The sequence below is a fragment of the Ascaphus truei genome, chromosome 6 (assembly GCF_040206685.1).
Source record: "Ascaphus truei isolate aAscTru1 chromosome 6, aAscTru1.hap1, whole genome shotgun sequence".
Classification (NCBI taxonomy): Eukaryota; Metazoa; Chordata; class Amphibia; order Anura; family Ascaphidae; genus Ascaphus; species Ascaphus truei.
In genome coordinates, this window is record NC_134488.1 from 128,199,678 (window position 1) to 128,222,412 (window position 22,735).

General features: G+C 44.1%; 1 protein-coding gene across 2 annotated transcripts in view; it reads right to left on the reverse strand.

Annotated features, from left to right (window-relative positions):
- Window positions 1–22,735, reverse strand: part of LOC142497886 (phospholipase A2 inhibitor and Ly6/PLAUR domain-containing protein-like) — a 188,938-nt gene that overhangs the window by 16,647 nt on the left and 149,556 nt on the right. The window contains exons 1-3 of one of the 2 annotated variants that reach the window (XM_075606287.1): window positions 14,462–14,616; window positions 12,360–12,476; window positions 11,860–12,006 (exon numbers count right to left, since the gene is read on the reverse strand). In XM_075606287.1, coding sequence (XP_075462402.1) covers window positions 11,860–12,006; window positions 12,360–12,476; window positions 14,462–14,513 — 316 coding nt within the window. In that variant the 5' untranslated portion in view covers window positions 14,514–14,616. Of the gene's footprint in view, window positions 1–11,859; window positions 12,007–12,359; window positions 12,477–14,461; window positions 14,617–22,735 lie in introns of those variants that run through there. The other variant, XM_075606288.1, reaches the window with a different exon arrangement.

The following is a 22,735-nucleotide window of genomic DNA, read 5'->3' on the forward strand; positions in this document are numbered from 1 at the left end:
GCCCCGCGATTATTTTTATGAACGCTTACTACATAGGACCCTAAGCAGTGTTATAACGATAAGGCACCTTCGGTGCTGGTATACAATACAATACATTATAGCCTATTCAAATAAATTGGTGTCCTAGTGCACCAGAAGGCGTCTCATTGCAGAAGAATAGAGAGCGTTGATAGCGCACAGCCAGGGGGTCCTGTACAGTTCATGCAGGAAAAGGAAACAGCCAGGCCACTCCAGAAGTGAAAAAATGGTAATAAGTTTATTGCATGCTGAACTACACAAAAAACGGACAGGTAAACGCACCTACGCGTTTCGTACTCAAGGTACTTTATGAAGGTGACAACAGTGTATTAAAGCTGCTAATTTATACTTACCCGAACTGCTTCTGAGCCAATAGGATGCCGTGTCACCTTCCCGCGTCGCGCAGAGTCAAGGCGGCTAGACCAGTCGCCTGCATATGGGAAGACTCGCGAGAGAGGTACGCGCGCAGCTACAGGTCGGGCAGTGCGGGCAAGGGATAAAAAACCTGATTAGCACTACACGCTTCAGCCCACTGAGTGACGTCATCGGCGCGCAACACAGAACGTGGTCGCGCCAGTGTGATGCCATATTCAGTAGCCTGACAGAACCTAAAAACTTTTTTACAAAACAAAATCTTTATTAAAGCGAACAATATTATACAAATGGTATTTAAAGAGCAAACTATAATTAAAAACAAATAGCTTGTTACAATGCTAGCAGCAACCCTGCGTAACAATAGACTGGGCAGATGGAAAAAATATATATAATTGGGAGCAATGGTAGATTAAAGATAGTAGACAAATAGCACATAAAATACTAAATGAATAATGTTTGAGTATATGTGTTATATTATAATAATCTTAAATACTCATACCATATGACATGCCATAATATTTCAAAGGTATAAACCTAAAAGTATATAGTTGGATATATAAGCGCCGTTACTGTAAATAGGGAAAAATTAAAACACCTTGTTTATCAGAGGAAAAAACAGTTCGTGTTGAACAAGCAATATAAAAAATAATAATCATTGCATAACTACATAATAGATTCATAGTAAAATACTGATAATCTCTATGTAACATTAAGCTTGGATGTCAACACTATTTGTAACAGAGGAATACATTGATATAACAAATTTATACACAGTGTTATACACATGTTAATAGAATAATGTATATAAAAATATAAGAAAATATGTATATACATTATATGTTATATGTTCAGAAAAATGATCATGAACACTGATTGGGACTATAATATACTATATAAATATAATGACATTAAAGAAATATTGTGATAATTAATGTAGTAATTAATTAATTAAAAATAGTTAATTAAGGATCACATCTACTCTACTTCATGTGGTCTCATTGCAGAAGACTGATTATTACATACTGTACAGTACGCTTCTCTATCCCAGAAGAGGTTAAAGTGCTATGTAGGGGTATGAGCACTCAGTGAGAAGTTGAGCTCAAAGGTTTGCTGTGACAGTGGTGCTATCCATCAGCGGGTTTAGCTCATTCCAGTCACTGGGTGCCTCAGGCTTGTCAACTCCGTATTGGACGGCCTCTCAGAAAGTGAGGGGTGTGACCTTTACTGTAAATATACTTTGCATATCTCCCAGAGTACCTCAAGTGTGCTCTTTTTTAAGCACAGGCAACCCTCCCTAACATATTTCGGTAGACGTTTAAAGGGATATACAACGTAAGCCCACTCCCCACCAGCAACCCCAAAACGGAATTGGCAATCCATTCTGTGGCAATGTTAAAATCCGGAACCCGCAGGACAGACTTTCAGTGAAAGAAAAAAAATCGGGGCACAATGAATTTGATGGCAGATTTTGCTGTATCTGTATTTTATCTAAAAAATCCAGGAAGGTGATTCAGACCAATCTACCCATCTCTACTAATTACCCAGTCCCCTAGCACACTGCTTTGGTGTCACATTTAATTCATCTCTATACTTGTCTTCTCAAATTCTTATTCTTGCAACATGTTACTGTTTCTTCCTACAAAACATACAAGTTAATCTTCTCCCTCTCATTCATTCTACTGGTAACATTCGTGACCATACTCTTATACTTCCTTAACTCTATTGCTTTAACCAGAGCCACCAACAGAAATGTTTGGGTCCAGCTAGGACCGACGAAAGGGAGGTGAGAGCCAGGACAACTGTCCCACTAACTGTGTGGGGCCTGGTCAACTGGAGGTTTTGCCTGGCCAGAGGTCGTGCCCAACTTCCGTATCTGGATGCCGGGCCCCTGATTCGCCCCCCCCCCCCCCCCTGCTAAGGGTATCTCTCCTCCTGGTGTACAGCCTTCGGTATAAGTTCCATCTCTGCATTCACCGGATGTTGGGTCCTGCTTCCGGATTGGCGTTGTACCGTAGCGGAGGCCTCTCAAGGTATGTGTGTGTTTTTGAGGTCCTGGGGTGGGTGGGTGTTTCTGCTTGGTGGAAGGTGTTTCTGTGTTTGGGGGGGGGGGGCAGTGCTTATTATGTGTGTAGGTGTTTGTGTGTGTGTGTGTGGAGTTTATTATGTGTATGAGGAGGTTATTATGTGTACTGTATGTGAGTTGTTGTGTATTGGGGAGGGGGATATTGTATGCAAGGGGAGAGGGAGTTAGGGGCGTGAGGGAGAAGGAGAGGTTGGGACATTGGAAAGAAAGGTGTGGGGCGTGAAGGAGAGAAAGGTGGGTGTATGAGAGAGAGGCGGGGGAGAGAAAGGTGGGAGTATGAAGGAGAGATGTGGGGGAGTAAGGGAGAGATGAGGGGGAATGGAAAAGAGGGGTGTAATAGAGAGAGGGGGTCTTGCATGGCCACCAACACTGGGGGGCAGAGTGGAATCCCTAGTCCTGGGCCATGGGAAAGCCATCTGTGGCCCTGGTCCAGCACAAAGGAACAGGACCATTCCTCCCCCCGGATGCAGTGGTTTTGTACAATATGTTTGCTTCTCTCTTTACCATACATGTCTGTCTTCATAGCCCTTATTCTGTTAGTCAAAGTAATTTCTATGACCTTACATGTGTATCCTGCTTCTCTCTTGCTCTTGTGTCCCTTGTCTATTTCTTTACTGTATCTCTTTCCTGCGCTAACATTTCTGTTCTGCCCCTTTATATCTTCTCTGTAACACATGTTCCTGTCTAACTACTGTCCCGCCACGTAATAAAAGGCCCCTAGAAGCTTGAAACATTGTAGCTATTGCATGCTCCATCAATACATGAAACTGTTTGCACCAAAAGTGAAACTTCTATATACAGCTCAAACCATTATAGCGCGATCCACTAAATCGCGGATCCACTTATAATGCGGTCTGAGCGTGGCTCCCGTTTTTAAAAAGCTAAGCTGCAATTTTTTTTATACACATATTCAATGCTTTATTGCTAACGGGCACACACAACACATCAATCAACCCCCTGTTGCTTTGCAGAAGTAAAGTGACATGCCTCTTCCTGGTCGGGTGAATCTCAGCTTGGAGGTGAGCAGTGTGAGTGTCAGTGTGTGCAGTGAGTAGTAGGAGAAGGAGCTGGTGCTGGCTGCAGCTATAGAAGAGTGATGGAGAGCAGAGCAAAGCAGGGGGCTCCAGGATAACCCATCTCTGCTGCCCTGGGAAACGAACCCAGCTCCTCCTGCTTCTGCTACAGGCTCCATCCTTTATCACCCAGCTTGGATTACTGCAAAGTGGCGTTTTTATTTATTTTATTTTTTTACCCCAAAACACACTGTTATTATTACAGTGGCGGCCGCCTTTATCCTAAAGCGGCTGCCACCGTGGGAATTTTCAAACCGCGGAGGGTGTGTGGCTCCTTTTTGTCTGGATTCCCGCGCCTCGGGCGCTTTAATGATAAGCGCCATTAGCGCTTATCTGCTGAAGCGGCCGCCGCGTGGGAAACTCTGATTCAAATCGGAGAAAAGCCCCGCATTTATCCCGGCAAGCTTTAGAATAAAGGCGGCCGCGACAGTATTTTGCTTTTCTGTCCTTGCAAACTTGTTAAGTGAGCTCCTGATGGGTGTTTTTATGGTGATTTTACTGGGCAAGGGAACTTCTTTGCAATACTCCAGCGACGTGCAATTGGAAAGGAAAGTAAGGCACATGAATGTAACTTTCTGGCACTGCACTGGTTAAGCGGTTCTCTAACCCACTAGATCCTGAGTCAGGGCACATAATATGTCCCTTGTTGCTGCATGGATAGGTCTTCTTTATCTTCATCTGTACATTGCAATCCAATAGGTGGATGATGTGCCATCGGCTCCTTAAGGTCCAATGAGATGGGACAGGCCTTATATAAGGCCTGTGATGTCACATTTGAGTGTCAAAGGGTACACCTCCAATAGGATTGGATGCTATACCATGTAACAGGGTTTTATTTAATTTTTAAGGATGCGACATCTTAAATGGAGGTACATCACATCCTTAAAAAAATGGCTGCCACGTGGTACACTCACAATTTGATTGGTTGAAGTACCATGTGATTTCAGCCATTTTTTAAAGGATGTGACATCATCCCTTTAAGATGATTTCAAATCCTTTAAAAAGAAATGGAAGATGTCACATGGTACTGTACATCCCCAATCCGATTGTACTTCAACCAATGTGATACCTCACATAGTATAACTCACAATCCGATTGGTTCCAATTCCATTTGACAGCAGCCCTTTTTTAAGGATATGACGTACCTCCTTTAAAATGACGTCACATCATTAAGAAAAGAAAAAAACCCTGTCACATGGTACAATATCCAATCGGATTGGGGGTGTAACATCTGGCATTCAATTGTGATGTCACAGGCTTTATATAAGGCCTGTCCCGTCTTATTTGACCTTAAGAAGCCGACAGGACAACATCCACCTATTGGATTTATTGGAATACAATGTACAGATCAAGATAAAGAAGAAGATGGACTTACCAAATGTAGAGGAGCATTGCGTTGAGAATGAAGAGGTTGCTGCTGAACTCGGAATTGGATGGTGAAGATGGGGAAAAAAAATACAATCAATCTTTTTCTTACTTTTGACATTGCTTATTTTTAATTCAGGTTGCCCATTCACTGTCAATGTGTTTATCTATGCCCCTTTAGGGCTATAGATAAATACAGTGACAAGAATTGCATTTATTAGCAAATGCTTATTTTTATTGTATTGTTACTGTATTTATTTTTGGTGCTTGTTTTTTTTTTGTGTTTTTTTGTTGCTAGGTTTGTTTAATTGTGTTTTTGCTGATTGTTTTTTTTTTTTAATTGCTTTCTATTTTTGGTGATTGTCTTTTTTAATTGTTGTGTATTTTTGCCGATTTGTGTTTTTTAATTGTGCTTTTTTTAAAGCTGTTTTTTTTTTAGGTTGTCCATTAACTGCCATAGTGGCAAATCATGCTTATTATATGGACAGTATGTACCACTGTGCCAATAAAAGGGTAGAGGGTGGGGGTACAGTAGTTGCCCTTGGTAAGGCCACCCAGTTGGGTAGCGGGGGAAGAGGGTTAACCCTTTAATTACTATAGTGGTTACTAACTATTAAGGTGATTAAGGGGTTAGTGGCCATTATTTTTTTTTATTGTAATGTTGCTGCCCACGGAGGACAAGACATGGGGGATGGTGATGAAGATGGCCTTCATCCTAGCAGGGATAACTACAACTTTTATTTTATGCTTGCTGGATAATTTATTTTTAATGGGCAACTGAACTATTATCCAGATGTGGATTACTGCATGTGTTGGGGGGGGGGAGTTGTTGGGGGTAGAGGAGGTGCCCATTCATTGCCATTGGTGTTATATGTGGTATATTGGTATATATTTGGTATATTTTGTTATATTTAGGTAACCACACTGGCAATCAATGGGTGTATTGTTGAGTAGTGTGTTTGTATTTTGTTTTAATATTTATTGTGGGTAGCGGGGGTAGGTGAAGATTGTATTTGGCCCGTGGTGGGTGTTTATGCCTACCGGTGGGTATCGGGAGGGATTAACCCCTTCATTACCTTAGTGATAGTAACAGCTATGACGGTAGTGGTAGCTGGCCTTCATTAATAAAGGTGAAGCCCGGCTGGCTGCCCCTAAATCCATATGTCAAGGGCTGAAGTGTCAGCTCTTGGGTCTAGTTATGCACCTTGATATATTTCCCTGTATTTGTGCCCATTTTACAGTCCCCTGCAGGAATGTAAGCTGGGGATGCCAGGTGTAGTTAGGATCCCTGTTAGGAAATAGCTGCAGGACAGGTACTTTGGGAGCAGGAGATTAAGGGGGGATGTTAGGGGACATCAAGGGTTAAAAATTGTATAAAGGGTTGCTGACCGGAATTGCGGGTAGTACTGGTATTTTACCCGCAAATCGCATATGCTTTGTGGATTCCCATATGTAGATGAAGATGGGGTGTATTATGGAAGTCCCATGCAAAGTATAGGAAAAACCTGACCTGTTTCGGGCTTTAGCTGTTCCCCTTGTCCCAGAAACATGAAACTTCGGGAGTGTAAATTTCAGGTGGGATATTTGACTTGCACTGGGGCTACAAAGGGTCTCCCAGAATCCTGGTTTTTGAACCAAGGTATCCCAGACACAGTTCCTACAGGTATACAGTAAGTTCCCCCAAGTAATAAGGGTTTAGGAAGATAATGTTTTTGGGGTTAACGTTCCAATGTATGACTGTATTAAACAGTGTTTTATGTTTTCACATTTCCAAGTTGGCAGGGAAGCAGAGATTTCAGGTGTGTGAGTTTTAAGGGGGATATCTGGGTCAATCTGTGCTCAGAATTGCATACGGGTTTGGGGACCAAAGTTACCAGTTCTTTGGTGGAAGTATCCGGCAAGCAGACACTTTCTGCGGATGCGTGTATGCATATTAACCCAGCCATATCTCCCCTTAAAAACATAATAGTAGCTCACTGTTAGGATGTCTTTAAGCATATTCCTGGCCTGGATTACCAAGTGTAAAATGTATTTTAAATGTAAGGTATGGATTCCTACCTAGTCAGCCTGGGCATCTTCCTAGGATCCAGGATGTCTTAATAGACATCGGAGTTCAAAGGTGAGAGTATGTCCACTGGTGACAAAACCTTGGTGAGTGGAGAAGGGCGAGTTGCCAGGTCCGGAGTACAAAGGGCACCCTATGGGACACCTTTTGAGTTTGCCAGACCTGGTGGAGCCTGCCCAGTGGGTGGCAATGGGTTAGCTGTGGAAAGATGGCACTCGTAGGCACCTTCCCCATTGGCTAATCCATATTTCCCGCCCACCGGCTTTTCGAGCCGGCTTGGCACACCTCCTCCTCTGATGTCAGGCAAGAGATGAGCCCCTGTTTCTATTGGATAGTGGGAAGGAATTCCCACGGTCTGGTCACTCCTCTAACTTCCATGCTGAAATTAGAACAGCAGAGGGTATGTAAAGAGATGGCCGAGACAGAGAACCAGACCATCCAGTGACTTGAGTCGGTGAAGCGCGGGCGGGCTTTTCAAAGTTGCTCTGTTCTGAATAAGCATAGCAGCAGGCTTCATTTCTGAAATAAGGAAAGTCTGCCCTGCAGAGAATACGGGACCAATGCAGTAAGCGTTCAATATTCACTTATCGAGCACTTAGCGCCTAAAATGCCTACTGTTATTCAGTAAGCGGTGATAAGTGGGTGATAAAAGACTGAATCGCCCCCAAAAAATTGTTCATAAAAAAATTCACGAGGCAGCAGTGATAAGCCACTAATCGCTGCTTTTCGGCATGTTCATAAACTCGCGCAATTCTAGTAGCAGTAATTAGGTTATCAACGCCTAGAGCCGCTCTAGAATGGTGATTTTATCACAAAATCCTCACGCAAGAAAAAGTTGGCGTGAAGGTGTTGGAAACCTGCAGAGAAGCGGCGAGATGGGACTTAGAAAAAAAAATGCATTTTCCCTGTACAGGATTGATCTCGAGAATCTCAGGAGCTGATATCCATTAATATTAGCACCAGAGATGCCTGGCATGAATCCTATGCAATAAAAATAAATAAACTTCATTACCATAGCGGATAGCAGGGACCCCCTACTTCCCGAGATAAAGGCCCCATTATGGGGTGCCGGTATCTCCTATGCATTTACATGTCCTCCGTCACGTGACCATTGGAATAAAATGCATAGGAGATACCGGTACCCAGTAATAGGGCCTGTATCTCGGGAAGTAGGGGGTCCCTGAGCCTGAAACCAATGCAGTTCAGCTCAGAAGACCCCCTGCAGGCAGACTACCCATGTAGGACTCAATGTTTTTGGACCCTGGATGGTCATCTCGCAAAAAACAAGGGGTTGGCTAACAGACAGCAAGCAATGGGCGGTAATTTTCACCTGTATGAGTACACGAGTCATACACATTGAGGTCATAGAATCTATGGACGCATCAAGTTTCATAAACGCCCTCAGAAGATTCTTTGCAATCAGAGGACCAGTCAAACAAATACATTTAGTTGGAGCATGTAAGGAATTACAAATAAACACTAAAGGTGTTCAAGACAACAGCATCCAGAAATACTTGCGTGACCAGGAGTGTACGTGGATATTCAACTCTCCTCATTCTTATCACATGGGTGGAGCATGGGAATGTATGATTGGAGTGGCTCAATGCATTTTGGATTCTATGATGTTAAAAAATAACTTGACTCGACTCACCCATGAAGTGCTAACCACATTTATGGCAGAGGTTTCAGCAACTGTCAATGCGAGGCCTTTGATCCCAGTATCTACAGATCCAGAATCGCCAAGTATTCTGACACCAGTAATGCTCCTCACTCAAAAGGTAGGAGACATCCCAACCCCAGTCGGAGACTTTAACTCAAAAGACATGTACAAATGCCAGTGGAGGCAGGTGCAATGCCTCGCTAACACATTTTGGGACCGCTGGAAGCGTGAATATCTCGTGACACTTCAGGAATGCCACAAATGGCAAACTGTCAAGCAAGACATCGAAGAAGGGGACGTTGTTCTGCTAAAGGATAAGCAGGTAGCACGCAATTAGTGGCCTATGGGACTTATCATTGAAACCATCCCAAGCGGAGATGAAAGGTTTCGCAAGGTCGAAGCAAAAGTCACAAAACAAGGAGCTGTGAACACCTTTATAAGGCCCATTACAGAGACTATTCTGCTAATGTCCGAATTGGACTCCAGCAAGGAAGAACTGACCACCTGTTCTATGGACTCTGAAAGACATTGTGGGGCACTCAGCTAGCCTGAACAGTGTACCCACCTGGCATCCCTTGCAAAAGGGGCCTTGGAGCCAGTGGTACCGGCCAGTATCACATTGTTATGAAAACACCATGTTATGCTTTATTGTTGTGTATTTACATATGTTCCACATAATTTAGTTATAGTGGTATCCCCAGATACCAGACGGGGAGTGTCCTGGAACAGGACTGTTTATTTCTCTGTTTTCCCTTGCAGCTCTGCTTGTTAGCACTTTCTATTTGGATGTCTGCTTTCCCTGCATCTGTAACTCCCAGAGCATGTGGAAACTTACATTTTTGATACATTCCCCTCTTCAGACTGCCAACAGCTGGTTGCCCTGACAACCTCTCTATTCCCCCTAGCTAAGATGGATTATCTCAACTCCCCTGTCTGTGTTCACAGTTAGCACAGTCCCGTTCCTGTTCCTGTGTGACAGGAATAACACACTTCCTTTTCATCCATGCAGGCTGAGTGAGTACTCCTAATCTTACCTACTCCCTTGCAAAGCAATCTGTTTGACCTTCCCTTAACACAAAAGCATCATCACCTAGAGAATCAGTCTCTCACCACTCAATAACATCTTCAAGCACACTTTATTTTGCTGTGACTTTCTCAATAAAGTTAAGAATATACTAAAGGACTTGTTGTGCTTTCAAGGAGGGATGAGTTCAGCTATCTGGCCTCATTCATATACGGCATATGACCCTGTGGCTGCAGAATAGGTTGTAATATCATTTTACTTGATGCGGTGCGGGAATTAACAAGACTGTGAATAGCGCGTTGATTCTTGCATCGCAATCACATTACTAATATTTCTACCATAGGGTTCTGTAATAATAGTTACACCATAGGCATAAAAGGTTTTTTATAACAACATTTAACTACACTACCTACTGTACCCCCCTTGTTAACCTTAGTGGATAGTAAAGCATGGCATGTAATGCTTTACTAACTTTAAAGGTCATTAAGAGGTTAACCCCAACCACCACCATCTGCGGGGGCCTAACCACCCTCACAGGGGAAACTATTCCCATCCCTCTCCACTCCCAACAAATCTAGCTCCCCGCTCTTGACTAAAGACTAATAGCCTTATTGCCAAATGTGACCCATTTTCTGTCTCTACAGCTGCTCTCTCATCATCCTCCTCTCTTTCTCTCTCTCTCTTCCTCCTCCATTCTCTCGCTTTCACCTCCTGTCTCCATCACTTTTAAACATTGAATGTACATGACTTCCAATTCGATTGCGAATGCTCAGGGATAAGAATCAAAAAGGGAATGTACATCTTTGATACATCTTTGAGACTGAACAGTGAATATCTGCGGCTGATAGCAGATTCACAGCTAACTTGAATGTCGGCGAATAATTCACCCACCTCTACTCTTACTGTCTGCCCCATGCATTTCAACATTGTATTAATCTTGCACTTTTTGTTAAACCAATGTGTTTCATTTTCTACAGCACTGAATGTTCCATGACATAAGAATATATAATAACACTAGCAAACAATAATTAATTGATGCTGAAATAGCCCTTTGTCTATATATTGTGTAACAGTGTTCATCCAGGACTCAGAAGGTTAACCCAGGAAGAATGGTTGGGCAATCAGGAAGTAAGCGGAGACAGCTGACAGCCACCTTTGATAAGGAATGTAATGCTGGTGGAAGGTGGCTGTCTCAGACTGCATAGCTGTCCTATGCAAGCTGCCAGCCTCTTTCTAAAACACAGTAAGAACTGTAATATTGTTTCCTGACTGATGTGGTGTATGTTAAAAAGGTTGGGAACTGGAGATAGCCAGCCAGACTGATAGATAGGGCTTGGATTGTTAGTAAGTTCACCAATGTGGAGTAGTTGTTATTTTGCTAAGTTTTGTGTTGTCTGTGTGCCCAAATGTTTAGTTCTGCTATGAAGAAAAAAAAACACTTAACATTTGCTTTAACCTGAAACTAAACGTGTGGACTATTCTCTGATCTCGCCTACAGGCCGTCCTGCCACAGGTAGCAACAACACTAACTTTTGGGTGGTTCTGCCCACAAGTACAGCCAGGGAGCGGGAATCCCACTGGCCCAGCCACAAAAGGATATGCCATCCCCTCCTGTCACTCAAGTGCAGAACCAAAGAATGAAGGGGGAAAACCTCATGATAACTACTGGCAAACCTGTGAATACCAGGGTTTACTGCCAGCCCATAGGGTAGATTTAGCAGAATAGTGTAATCCTAATAGTTTACAGAAGTGGGCATTGTCCTTGCAGTATAATAGTAGTGCAGACACAGTGAGAAATATATGTGCAATGTAACCACCTAGTGTAGTGAGACACTGAACAATGTTTATACAGTAAAATTACAATTATCCCAACTGCAATGAGACTATTATGTAACTATTATGTAATCAATGAACCAGTGAGGTGAGGGAACTGACATACTGTAGGAAAGAATAGTGAGAAAAAACATATTGGAATTTACGGACTTAATACCTAAAGAAAATAAAACCAGTGAGGTACAGGGTTATTTATACAGATGTGACTTTGCATGGTGACATGCCTGGTGTGTAAAAGTAAAATGTATCTAAACACAGGTGGTGCATGTAACACAGAAGCAAAGATAGAAATACAATATGGCACAGATAGATTACTGGAGGTAGCACAGACAGTTAGGTAAATAATGACACTGAGGCACTTACAGGTGGGTATGAGAGGAGTGCAGCTCTTAATTTTACAACAGGTGATGCTTATCTTGCTCTTGAATGCATGATTGCTAATACTCCCAGACATTCCACACTTGCTTCTTGGCGCACAACTTCTGATCGAGACTGTTTCCACTTTTCCGGCTACAGACAAAGTATTAAAATAATATTCTTATTAACTGACCGAAATGGATACAGCACATAACTAAATTGGTTAATCAGTTCTTATACAAGATTAATGTTAACACATAGATTCTAGGCTATGTACTAGATAATGTGGCACTTGCTATTTCTTCAGAACTGTTCTATGGATCTAATTATTATTCTGTCACAGGGTTTTGATACCGCTCCAGTTTCTCAAAGAGATCTCCCTGTAACTTAAAATGTTCTATCTCTTTTTCTCTCCCATTGACGGATATGAAATGTATCTAATTTTCTTTCCTCTAAAATAAAAGAAGATCACTAATACATTAAAGTCATTGACATATACAACATACCTGCTGTGTTCTCTATGTATGAAGCCATGCAAACGTTATTAGGAGGGCAGTTCTTATTGCTGGCAGCGCATTTTGTATTATGCGTATCCACACACTGTTTACATGCGATAGAATAACCTGAAAGATACATATATTGTCAGTAGTTGAAGGCTCAGTAAGTGTCCGCGTCGTTGACTTTATATAAATCATTAACATCACTGGCTGAACTTTCTTCAGTTGATAACAATACTGGTAAATATACATAGAGATTGATCAAATATTACAACCATCTGGCTTACTATTTTCCCAACTAGAGATGGACGAATGAGTCAACATTCGATCGTCAAACGTTTCAATTTCTTTGCAAACTCCCGAAAATGTGTTTAAATAGTTGTTATTAAAAATGTGCTTTAAATATGCCAATGTGTCATTTTAATATATTTTACTTATTCTTGTTGACACCACACCACAAAATCAGTTTAATATCACAACTTTTACATAAAAATATCTTGTAAACAACACCTTGGGGATCATTTATTAAAATGTTTAGATGTAAAAACAGAGCTTGAAATGTACTAAAAATGATGGGTAATATTCATCAAAAGTCCCGTTGCTGCTAAACTGAAGCACAATACATTATAGCAATATGTACAGATTTCTATCTGTATCTATGACTTCCCCCCTATCATGCACCATTAACTCTAAGGCCTGGGACATAGGTTTGTCAGTGCACAGGCGCGCTGAGGCTCAGGGAAAGCGGTGCTTTCCCTGGCATTACACAGCGCGCCTTCCGTGGGCGTTTCGGGGGCGGGCCAGTGACGTCACGGAGCTGGTTCGCCCTCATTGGGCGAACCGCTCACGTGACCGGCCTTGCGCTCCGGTGAGCGCCAAATTTAAAAACTCAGTCAGACACATGCTTCCCCAAGCGTGCGTGAGCCCCTGCTATAGCCGCTCTCATTGCGGCTGCAGGGGCTCAGTGCCGAGCAGCAGCACGCCTCAGCACGGGTCAGCGCATAAGCGCTGACCATGCCCGAGGCCTAACTCATGTGTTGGTCCTTGCTTGGTGGCTTTCAGTTATGATGGTAACAAAACTAACCTTTTCACTGCTGGTGGGATCTTTAATGCATGTGTTGCAGCCCGTAACAGGAGTGGATCTTACATTACTTTCCATAACAATGGCAGTGGTGGGATTCAGCCGGTTCGCCTCGGTTCTGTGAACCTGTTCCTGGAATTTCCCAAGTTCACAGAACCGGTGCATTAACCAGTACTAGAATCACTTCTGTCAGAGCAGGACTGCAGGGGAGGTGCGCTATCGAGCAGTCTGACCCGGAACTTCCGGTGTCTCCCGCTAGAGCGCTCCTTACCTCATGCTCTGCCTCAAGAGATTCTTCTACTGGCTGGGGGACTGCTGCCACTTCATACCATTTCCCCCCCACCTGTGTCCAGCCAGGCAGGCATTGAGGAGAGGAGGGAGAGATCTGAGGGAGATGTGAGAGGGGTTGAGGGAGATGTGGGGGTGATGAACTAGGGGAGATGCGAGTATGCTGAGGGGGACTAGAGGAGATGTGGTGATGATGAAGGGGACTGGGGGAAATCTGATGAGAGTGACTGGAAAGATCTGATCAAGGGGGGGCTGGAGGACAATTTTTGATGAGGGGGAGAGCTGATTATGATTTTTCACTATGTAAGGGCGGTAAGGGGAGAGAGAACCCATTGCTAACATTTCTGAACCCCACCACTGAAAAAGGGTAATTACTAACCTGCATCCTGAGATACAATATACACAGTTATATATTATCTGTCTTTATGCACATTCATGTATAATTATCTCCTATAATTTGTAATGGAGGGAATGTGTTAACCAAGGCTGTTCAATGCCCCTACAAATAAAATATTATTTCTCATAAGAAAATGCTAATCACAGATTATAAGATAATACTTTTTACCAACTTTATTGTGCAGGAGCACAAACCATACTTCTTACGTGCAGCTCCAACAACAAAGGATTAATTATGTATTTTGTATACTGCTTACAGTACTAGTAATTCATCCTCTTTGAAAGAGTTAAACAGCACAAAATTCAATAATAGTAGCATGTCCCTTCTTAGTAGAAACAGACTTACCTGTCGCTACAAGAGCTGAAAGGACACAGAGAACTTGCAGAAGGGATCTCATTATGAGAGGATTCCGGAGAGGTCAGTGCAGATAGGTGTGATATTAATGCAGCCCGAGACCTCAATGTTACACTCTAGTCAGAGGTTTTTTTTGTTATATATTAGGAAAAGAAGGCGGGGGAGGAATGAGATCACAAAAATTCAGAGGAGGTTACAAATGATGAATATGAACTTGTGGTACATAAAAGTGGACCAATAAAATAAGTCACCTATTAAGAGATTGTAGACAGATTTAAGTATTTATTTAGACCTCTTGCGATTTTATTTTTAAAATGTTATACCAGGAAGTAATAAATTGAGTTACCTATCGTTTTCAAGTATGTCCTGGGTACAGAGTTATAACAAATACATGGTTACATTAAATGAACACGGTTATACAGTCAATTCACAGACATTTCATGGACAGATAGAGTTGGAAAATTGGGTAGAGTTGTTAAAATTGCTGTATTTCAATCTGAAACTTTCCAACCCTTTTATCGGCAGACAATGGTGGCTCACACCCTTTAGCTATCCTTCGGCTGTGCGCCTTTGGGAAAACGCAGATGTAGACTGAAGGGGTTCAGATTGAATGTAGCTGCGATTTCAGAGTCCATTTCTCCTCCAGGGCATTGGCATTCCAGAGGGTGGGGCTGACGAAACACTGCAGTAAGATTAACACTTTGAGATTAACCCTTTGCACGCTGGTTATGTGCAAAGTGGAGCAGCTCTTGCGGAACCCCATCAGGCGTCCGCCTTTGGGACGATGCAGATAGGAGCATGTGCAGAAACCTTTAACAACCATTCACCTTGTTCCATTGAAACCAAACACTCTTACTGCTGCGGCCAAGTTTATTCGAGCATTTGCCCGTTCTTGGCCGCAGCAGTAGCCTGGCGCGCACCCGAGAGTGACGGGCGCGCGCCGAAGCAGCGGAAGAGCGCCCTCCGATCGGGGCGCTCTCCCTACCGCTACCGGGTCCCCCGGAACCCCCTGCCGCCGTCCCGCGATCGCGGGACACCAGGGCTCCCTCGGGGAGCCCTGGGACGCGCGTGCAGGGGGCGCACGCTCCCGAAGACGCGTGACCGCGCGTCGCACGCCGAGGGGCGGCCACTAGCAAGCCGGGAAATCTCCCGGCTTGCGGATCTGGCCGCAGTGTAATAAACTGTGTCGGTAGTGTATTTAAAACTGACTTAATAGAGGGGAGAAAAACCACTTGCATGGTTTATTCTATAGAGTTAAATTCACAAAACTAGGTTACATCAGGCCCCATAACGGGACAGTACCTAAAACACTAGAAATTTTCCCCCTTGAGGTTAATGTATAACCTCAAAGCTAATCAAATACAAAACCAACCTCCGTTGTACTGTATATCTTATTAGCATGGATGGGCTTAGTGTCACGTTATTGTAGCACAGCATTACTGTACATTAGCTTCCAATAATGTGTCGTTATGTTTTAGCCTTACTACCATCCAAACCCGGGAAAATTACGTCTTCTGGAGAGGAAGACAGAGATCTTGGGGTCTACTGCTGCGGCCAAGTTTATTCGAGCATTTGCCCGTTCTTGGCCGCAGCAGTAGCCTGGCGCGCACCCGAGAGTGACGGGCGCGCGCCGAAGCAGCGGAAGAGCGCCCTCCGATCGGGGCGCTCTCCCTACCGCTGCCGGGTCCCCCGGAACCCCCTGCCGCCGTCCCGCGATCGCGGGACACCAGGGCTCCCGAAGACGCGTGACCGCGCGTCTATGACGCGCGGCACGCCGAGGGGCGGCCACTAGCAAGCCGGGAAATCTCCCGGCTTGCGGATCTGGCCGCAGTGTAATAAACTGTGTCGGTAGTGTATATATCATTGCATAGAACAACTTATTTTGATGCACTGATCCAGTTTTGCTCCAAAATTGCCTCATATGTTCCAAATGTGTTGCTCCAGTTCCTTACATCAGGCTCATTTTCTAAGTTAGGCTTCGCTTATAGTGCCGACGAGGTTGCTCCAAAACAAATGCATTGTCGCCGTCGCAAACGCTTATAGTAAGCGCGACAGAAGCAATGCAAAATTTGGAAGCCGGTAAAATTTGCCACATGTGACATCCTCTCAACCAATCAATCACCAGGTCGCCCACGACTTCGCTGGAAAGCAAATTACAACTTTTGCTAGCGGCGACGGCAACAGGAGACATCATTGGTTGCGTCGCCGTCGCCAACGCCAGCACTATAAGCACGGCCTAAGAAAGTTAAGTAACACCTGACCTGGCTCATTTTTGTAGCGCACTTTGAAATGGACAAACAGTGACGCACATTGGTGGGGAATTTGATACCTCTCATTATAATTAGTTCACTGTGTAATTCCTCCTTAATTCCTCCATTCATGCTCCAGGAAAACCAAGTTGAAACACATGGTGCAAAAAACGAGACAAACCCCCTAATAAATTGGTGCAAAGATGAGTAACACAATTAATGCAATTTGCATCACTTCTACCCCTGAATTGCCTTTGTACATAAGCCCCATGTAGTCTGTTTAATAGAGTATTCATTGACTTATATACGTCCCAAAATACTAATTTGTACAAAATATAAAATATGAAAGGTTTTGCAATGGAGGAAGCACACAGTAGTCTTATACAGTAGAGCTCTATTCACCGCCAGCACTGTCACTCACCTCACCATGCTCCTCGATTGGTCATTATACCATTATGGAGGAATCAATGAGTGAGAGATAGGTGGAACTTCCGGTGGAAGATCTGCTTCAAAGGTCAGCACCCGAGAAAGGTCATTTACTCTTTGACAAAGTGCAGTGGATGCACAAAACGCGTCAGAGTCCTTTCTCAAGATGGTTTTTTCTTTTTAAACTATGTCTTTGCTGTTCATTGCTGTTTATTAAACTTTTGCCCTGGAAATCGCCATCCAGCTTCCGCTTTACTTCCTGCTTCCGGAACGCATGAGGCATCTGTTGGCACGCTGTGCACCGCCATCTTTCCCCCTATCCAGGGTGATTTTCCACTTTCACATATGTCGGGCTGAGAGCACGCCAGAACCAGAAGAACAGCATGTACAAGGGTCGTGAGTAACCCGTCTTTGACACTGTATTTCATTTATATGGTCTAGCTCTAAAGGTTGTTGGAGTTATTATTTAGATAGGGGTCAGGGTCCCTATTTTATTTAGGTTCCCTTGACATCCTTTTTCTATGTGTTACCCACACCCCTAATTATGAGCACAGTTGACCTTAATACAGTTTTACTCTCTATACATTTTCCTGGATCCTCCAACAACAAATGGTGCAATTGAATTTGATGATTAGGCTACATAGCTATTAAACATTTCTAAGGAGAAGCAATTTATTCCACTTTGAGCACTGGCAGCGAAGACTCTTCTATATCCACTCTTATACAGTATGTACTGTATCTGCAAACACCCTATTAAAAAGACACTTTAAAAAAAAAAGGTGTGTGCTTTACATTTTCCATTTCTGGAATGAGTTTCTTAAATGTGCAATTGAGACTAATGACTGTAAAGAAATGTTTTCTCTTTTGTATCACCTTTCGACAAACTTACTCTGTATTTAAATCATAAGAGCAGGCATACGTGTAACAACCCTATCCCACCCGGCTGTATAGAGCTAGGGTGTACATGAATAACAGTCTCTTTCACTCTCCCTGACAGGGTTTAGACCAACTCATAGAGTGTTAGCTCAGTGGGTTACCTCTTATCTCAGGGTCTTCTCGTGGGGTCAGGCCAAGGCTGTTAGAGGAGTGGAGTGTTGATGCAGAAAAATAAAAAAGACACCAGGAGTTTTTAACTTGATGGTATTTATTGATGCACAACAGTTCTTAAAGTCCCTTAGAACAGGGGTGAACAAACTGGGGAGCGCGGCGGTTGCAGCTGCCCCACACTTTTCCCCCAAGACATTTAAATTCATTCTAGGGGATCGTGTAAAGCCTCTGCAACTTCACTTATATTGTCTTCGGCGACATGTTCGCCATGGCAACGTGACATTGTAACGCTTGCGTGAACCCACAAACAAGCCAAGACCCCGGTACTGAGGTGGGAAGGTGTAGAGCCACACACCCACAGCCGCGGAGGCATGCCTGGAAGGCGGATTGTCAACGTAGCCGGGTCTGGGTTGGAGAGAGAGGATTAATCCGTATACTTGCCGGGGTCTTGGGTTATAGAGAGCAGCGTAGTTGAATTCCGTAAGCCGTGGTCGAGGATTGTAAAAGTTAGAGTAGTCGAAGTCCGTGGAGCCGTGATCGAGGATTGTAGAAGTATTCGTAGTAAAGGTCAAGGGAGGTCGATATCCAGAGGGGTTCACACTAGCCGGGTTGGTACACGTGGAGACAAAACTGCAAGACAAGACAAGGCAAGTACAAGGCAAAGGCAAGGTAGAGGCAAGGCACAGCACAAGGCTACAACTGGTTATGCTCAGCAATGACTGAGAGCTGGAGTCGGGTATAAGTACAGACAGGGATCCAATCAGGCAGGGGGCATATTGGAGGAGCAGCACAGCGGGAGACACGATAGGTGCACGAGACAAGGGGCATGCCGATCAGTTGCCGTGCAGCCTGGGGGCGGTGCGCGACATCACGCAAGCGCGCTGCATGTTGGAGGAGCGCGGCGCATCAGGGGGGGTGCGAAGCGCATCCAAGCTCCAAGCACGCGGCACATCCAAGGAGAGCTCAGCGCATCCAAGCTCCGTGGCGCTGCATAAGAGCTACGCGTGCACGGACGCTCTGTAACCAGAGTGGGGGTGTGCGCACGTGCCAGTAGCAGCGTGGAGCCAGGTAAGGAGGGAACACGTCGCAAAGGACGTTCCCCGATTCCTTACAGACATCATGTGACCCCGCAGCGTCACTTGACGCCGAGAGCCGGTGACAAGGTAAGGGAGGGGGGGCTCGAGCAGGGAGGGAAACAGGCAGGTTGGCTCAGCAGGGAAAGATTGCACACCCCTGTCTTAGAACAATGGATAGGGCATTCCGCCAATAGTACAAAAGAGTCAGCATACAGCATAGTCGGAACAGGTTTTCAGTGAGCACAATTGAACAGCGCATAATGCCAATAGTAACTGTCTCAACACCTCCCCCCTCTCCCCCGGAAAGAGTTCCATGCAAGAAAAGGAGAAACATAGGACCTCACGCTTTTCATTGAACATGGAGTATGGTGTCCACCACCTCCACGCAAGAGTAGCCTCCCTTGGTTACCTAGATCTAGGACCCTGCATCTCAGGAATCTGATCTCTGTTTGTTAGATCAAGGCCAGGAGGGTTTTCCTTTCTCTCACCTCCCTGGCTTTCCAGCTGACTCTAAGGAACCTACATCCCCTAGGAGTCCCTCTATAATAAAAGGATCTCCTGCAGCAGGGAACTCCTCTGGGGTCCTTCTCTCTCTGGATCACTTTATGAACTCTTTTGATTTCCCTCCCCCAGGGGTCTCAACACCCCCCTTGGTACAGTATGACTGGACTAGGGCTTCCATACTCACTCCATGACTGACTATAATTTAGAGGAACCCACATCTTTATACGGGAGGAGGAGCCAGCCCTTCTGCCCCAGTAACTGGGCAGATTTAACTGTAGCAAGGTCCTCATTCTGTCATGTGATCCCAACACCTTCCAGGCCCAGGCATTATTTCCATCATACATACGTTATGGTATTGACAAAACAATAATATATTATATGGATATTTGTGTTCTTGCTCAATCTTTTCCTATTTGCACACGTTCACTATTATGTGTTTTTATTCTCCTTTAGAGAATACTGACTCATATATTTAATAGTAATGTGAAGCATCAGGCTTCCTAAGTAAGCTGCCTTCATGATCCGGTACAGTGACCAAATAGCAGGGCTTCTTTCCCTTCTCGCTCACGTACTCCACTCGGCCCATGTACTGTATGTGTTGCGCCCTACATCAATGATCAGATAAGACATCCTCTCTTCAGTGTAATGTGCCTGACCACTACATAGTGGTGCCATGTAGTCCAGCACAGCTTCCTTAACCCACTGCTCTCTGTTTTCATCTACCTCCCTCATTAGCATATGAGTAGCTCCGTGGCTAACACTAAACACCTGATACATAAAGCTTGGCCCCTTGCAGACACAATTACCAGAATACCCTCCTACTGTCTCTGTACATTCTTCCTACCTACCAATTAGAATGTAAGCTCTTCGGGGCATGGACTCCTTTTCCTAAATGTTACTTTTATGTCTGAAACACTTATTCCCATGATCTGTTATTTGTATTATGTTATTTATCTGGAGACAGAGAGAGAATTCTGTTACAGAAAGAAGCAAAATGGACCTACATATTAGACACAGTAGCCCCTGGGGCATAAATGAAAGGCTAGAACTCAATTGGTTCTTGGGGTGAGGTTAGCTTCTGTTTTAAAACCAGCAACCTGTGGGTGGATTATATAAGGACTAATTTTTTATTTATTGTGGTCCTACTCCATGACTACTCTAGATTTCTTTGCTACCTTTTCTACATTTAATTCTATTTTAACTAGGACACCTGCCAAAAAGACAGTGGATATAATTTATAATTTTGCTCGGCTGCCTAGACCTTCCTCTTAATTTTTCTGTATTTCAGGGTGGATAATTGTTTGCCTTATATTTAACGCCTCCTCCTCCTCTTCTATCGATCTCTCTGTGGGGGTATCCCAGGACTCTGTTCTGGGGCTTCTTCTCTATACACATTCTCTATAGGTGACTGTAGGAGGCCGTGCGCAGAGGTATGCAATGGAGACTTTTTTAAGGTGAAATTAAATAAGGCTTTTATTGCGCCTGTTTCTTTAACATAAGAAAATCATCCAAACATATGCAAAAAAAAAAAAAGGGGTCAAACAAAGTTTCTGTTCCACTTGGGATTATTTCTAGTGAAACCTATGCAGCCCACAACTCCCTTTAGATTAGCATATCACCCAGCCTCAAACATATATCTTGATATGTGCAGATATACAAAAAGTCTTATAAAGGAAAGTCTTATCTGTTTTCTTGTAGTTGGAGGGAAAGTCTTCACTGTTCCTGGGATGCTGCCTTTTCCTCAAGCTATATCAGCATTCAGGTTCAGAGGTGCTTTCCCCTGTGTCTTGCAAGCAGCGTGCAGTTTCTTCTGGCAGGCTCAAGACCTCTGTTCATATGGTCAGTGCCACAATTTGTGAGACTCAGGAAAAATCTCTCTGGCTTCCTGTCTCAAAGGCAGGCTTTTCTAACAAACCTAATCAGCCAGGTGGTGTTGGTTAATTGACTACCATCAGTTAACCACCACATTGCTGGATTAGAGGCACATTTCTTGAACAGGGGTAAATTCCCTGTTACATACCTCCCCTGTTTGTGGGAAGCTCGCGCTTGCCACGGCCAAAGCCCATCCTTCCACTCTCATTCGAGATATCTCTGTGACTTGAATGAGAGTGGATGGAGGAAAAGAACCCTCAGTCCCCCTGGGATTGGAGCCCTTTCTCCAGTTTTTTTCGTGTCTCCTCCCGAAGGTGCTTGAGATCAGCACTCCTCAGTCACTTGAGGAGAAATTTTCCAAGTATAGTCTTTTTACTGCGTGCGCGGTCATGAGATTTCCCTCGTGCCGGGTGCTCATCTTATTGTAGGTAGACTGTGTGGCAACAGTTGGAGAGCGTTTTTAAAAACAGCCCTTTGAGTTTTCCACTCTTGAAGCTGTCTCTCTGCACTTTTTCCACTCAATGGAGTTGCTAGTTCCGCTTCTTTGGGATTGAGTTGCAATTCCACATCCACTTCCAGAGAATGTCCCATCTTTTTAGCTTCATCAGCTAAGGATTCTTCTGGTTTTGATTCATCACGTGTACTTTTTTTTGTTGCCTGTTGGGTGGCTGAAGGTTTTACTAGTGCTTGTTTAGGTGGTTCAAATTTTGCAACCTTGTTTTTCAGACGTGTGGTATTCCCAGCTCTCACCGTACCCTTGTCTTCATGGGTTTTTGTGGCTGTGGGATACAGACGCTTGGTCAGGGTCAATACTTGTCCTTGTAGAACTGTAATCTCTTCCGCGAGAGATCCCTGTTTTTTGAGTGCATCTTGCAAGTCTCTTCTCAGGGAATTTATCTGCACACTTTGCTTTCTCTGAGCTTGCTTCCTCATTTTCATTGTATTGTGAAGCACTGTGAATTTCTTTGCTCGGGCCACAGTACTTGTCTCAGTTTCTGGACCTTCTTGTGCTCCCTTTTGTGCCGAGTAACCTGGGCTCTAAGCTTGGCCTCTAGAGATGCTTTGGTGATGCTCAGGGTAGCCTTCAGTTT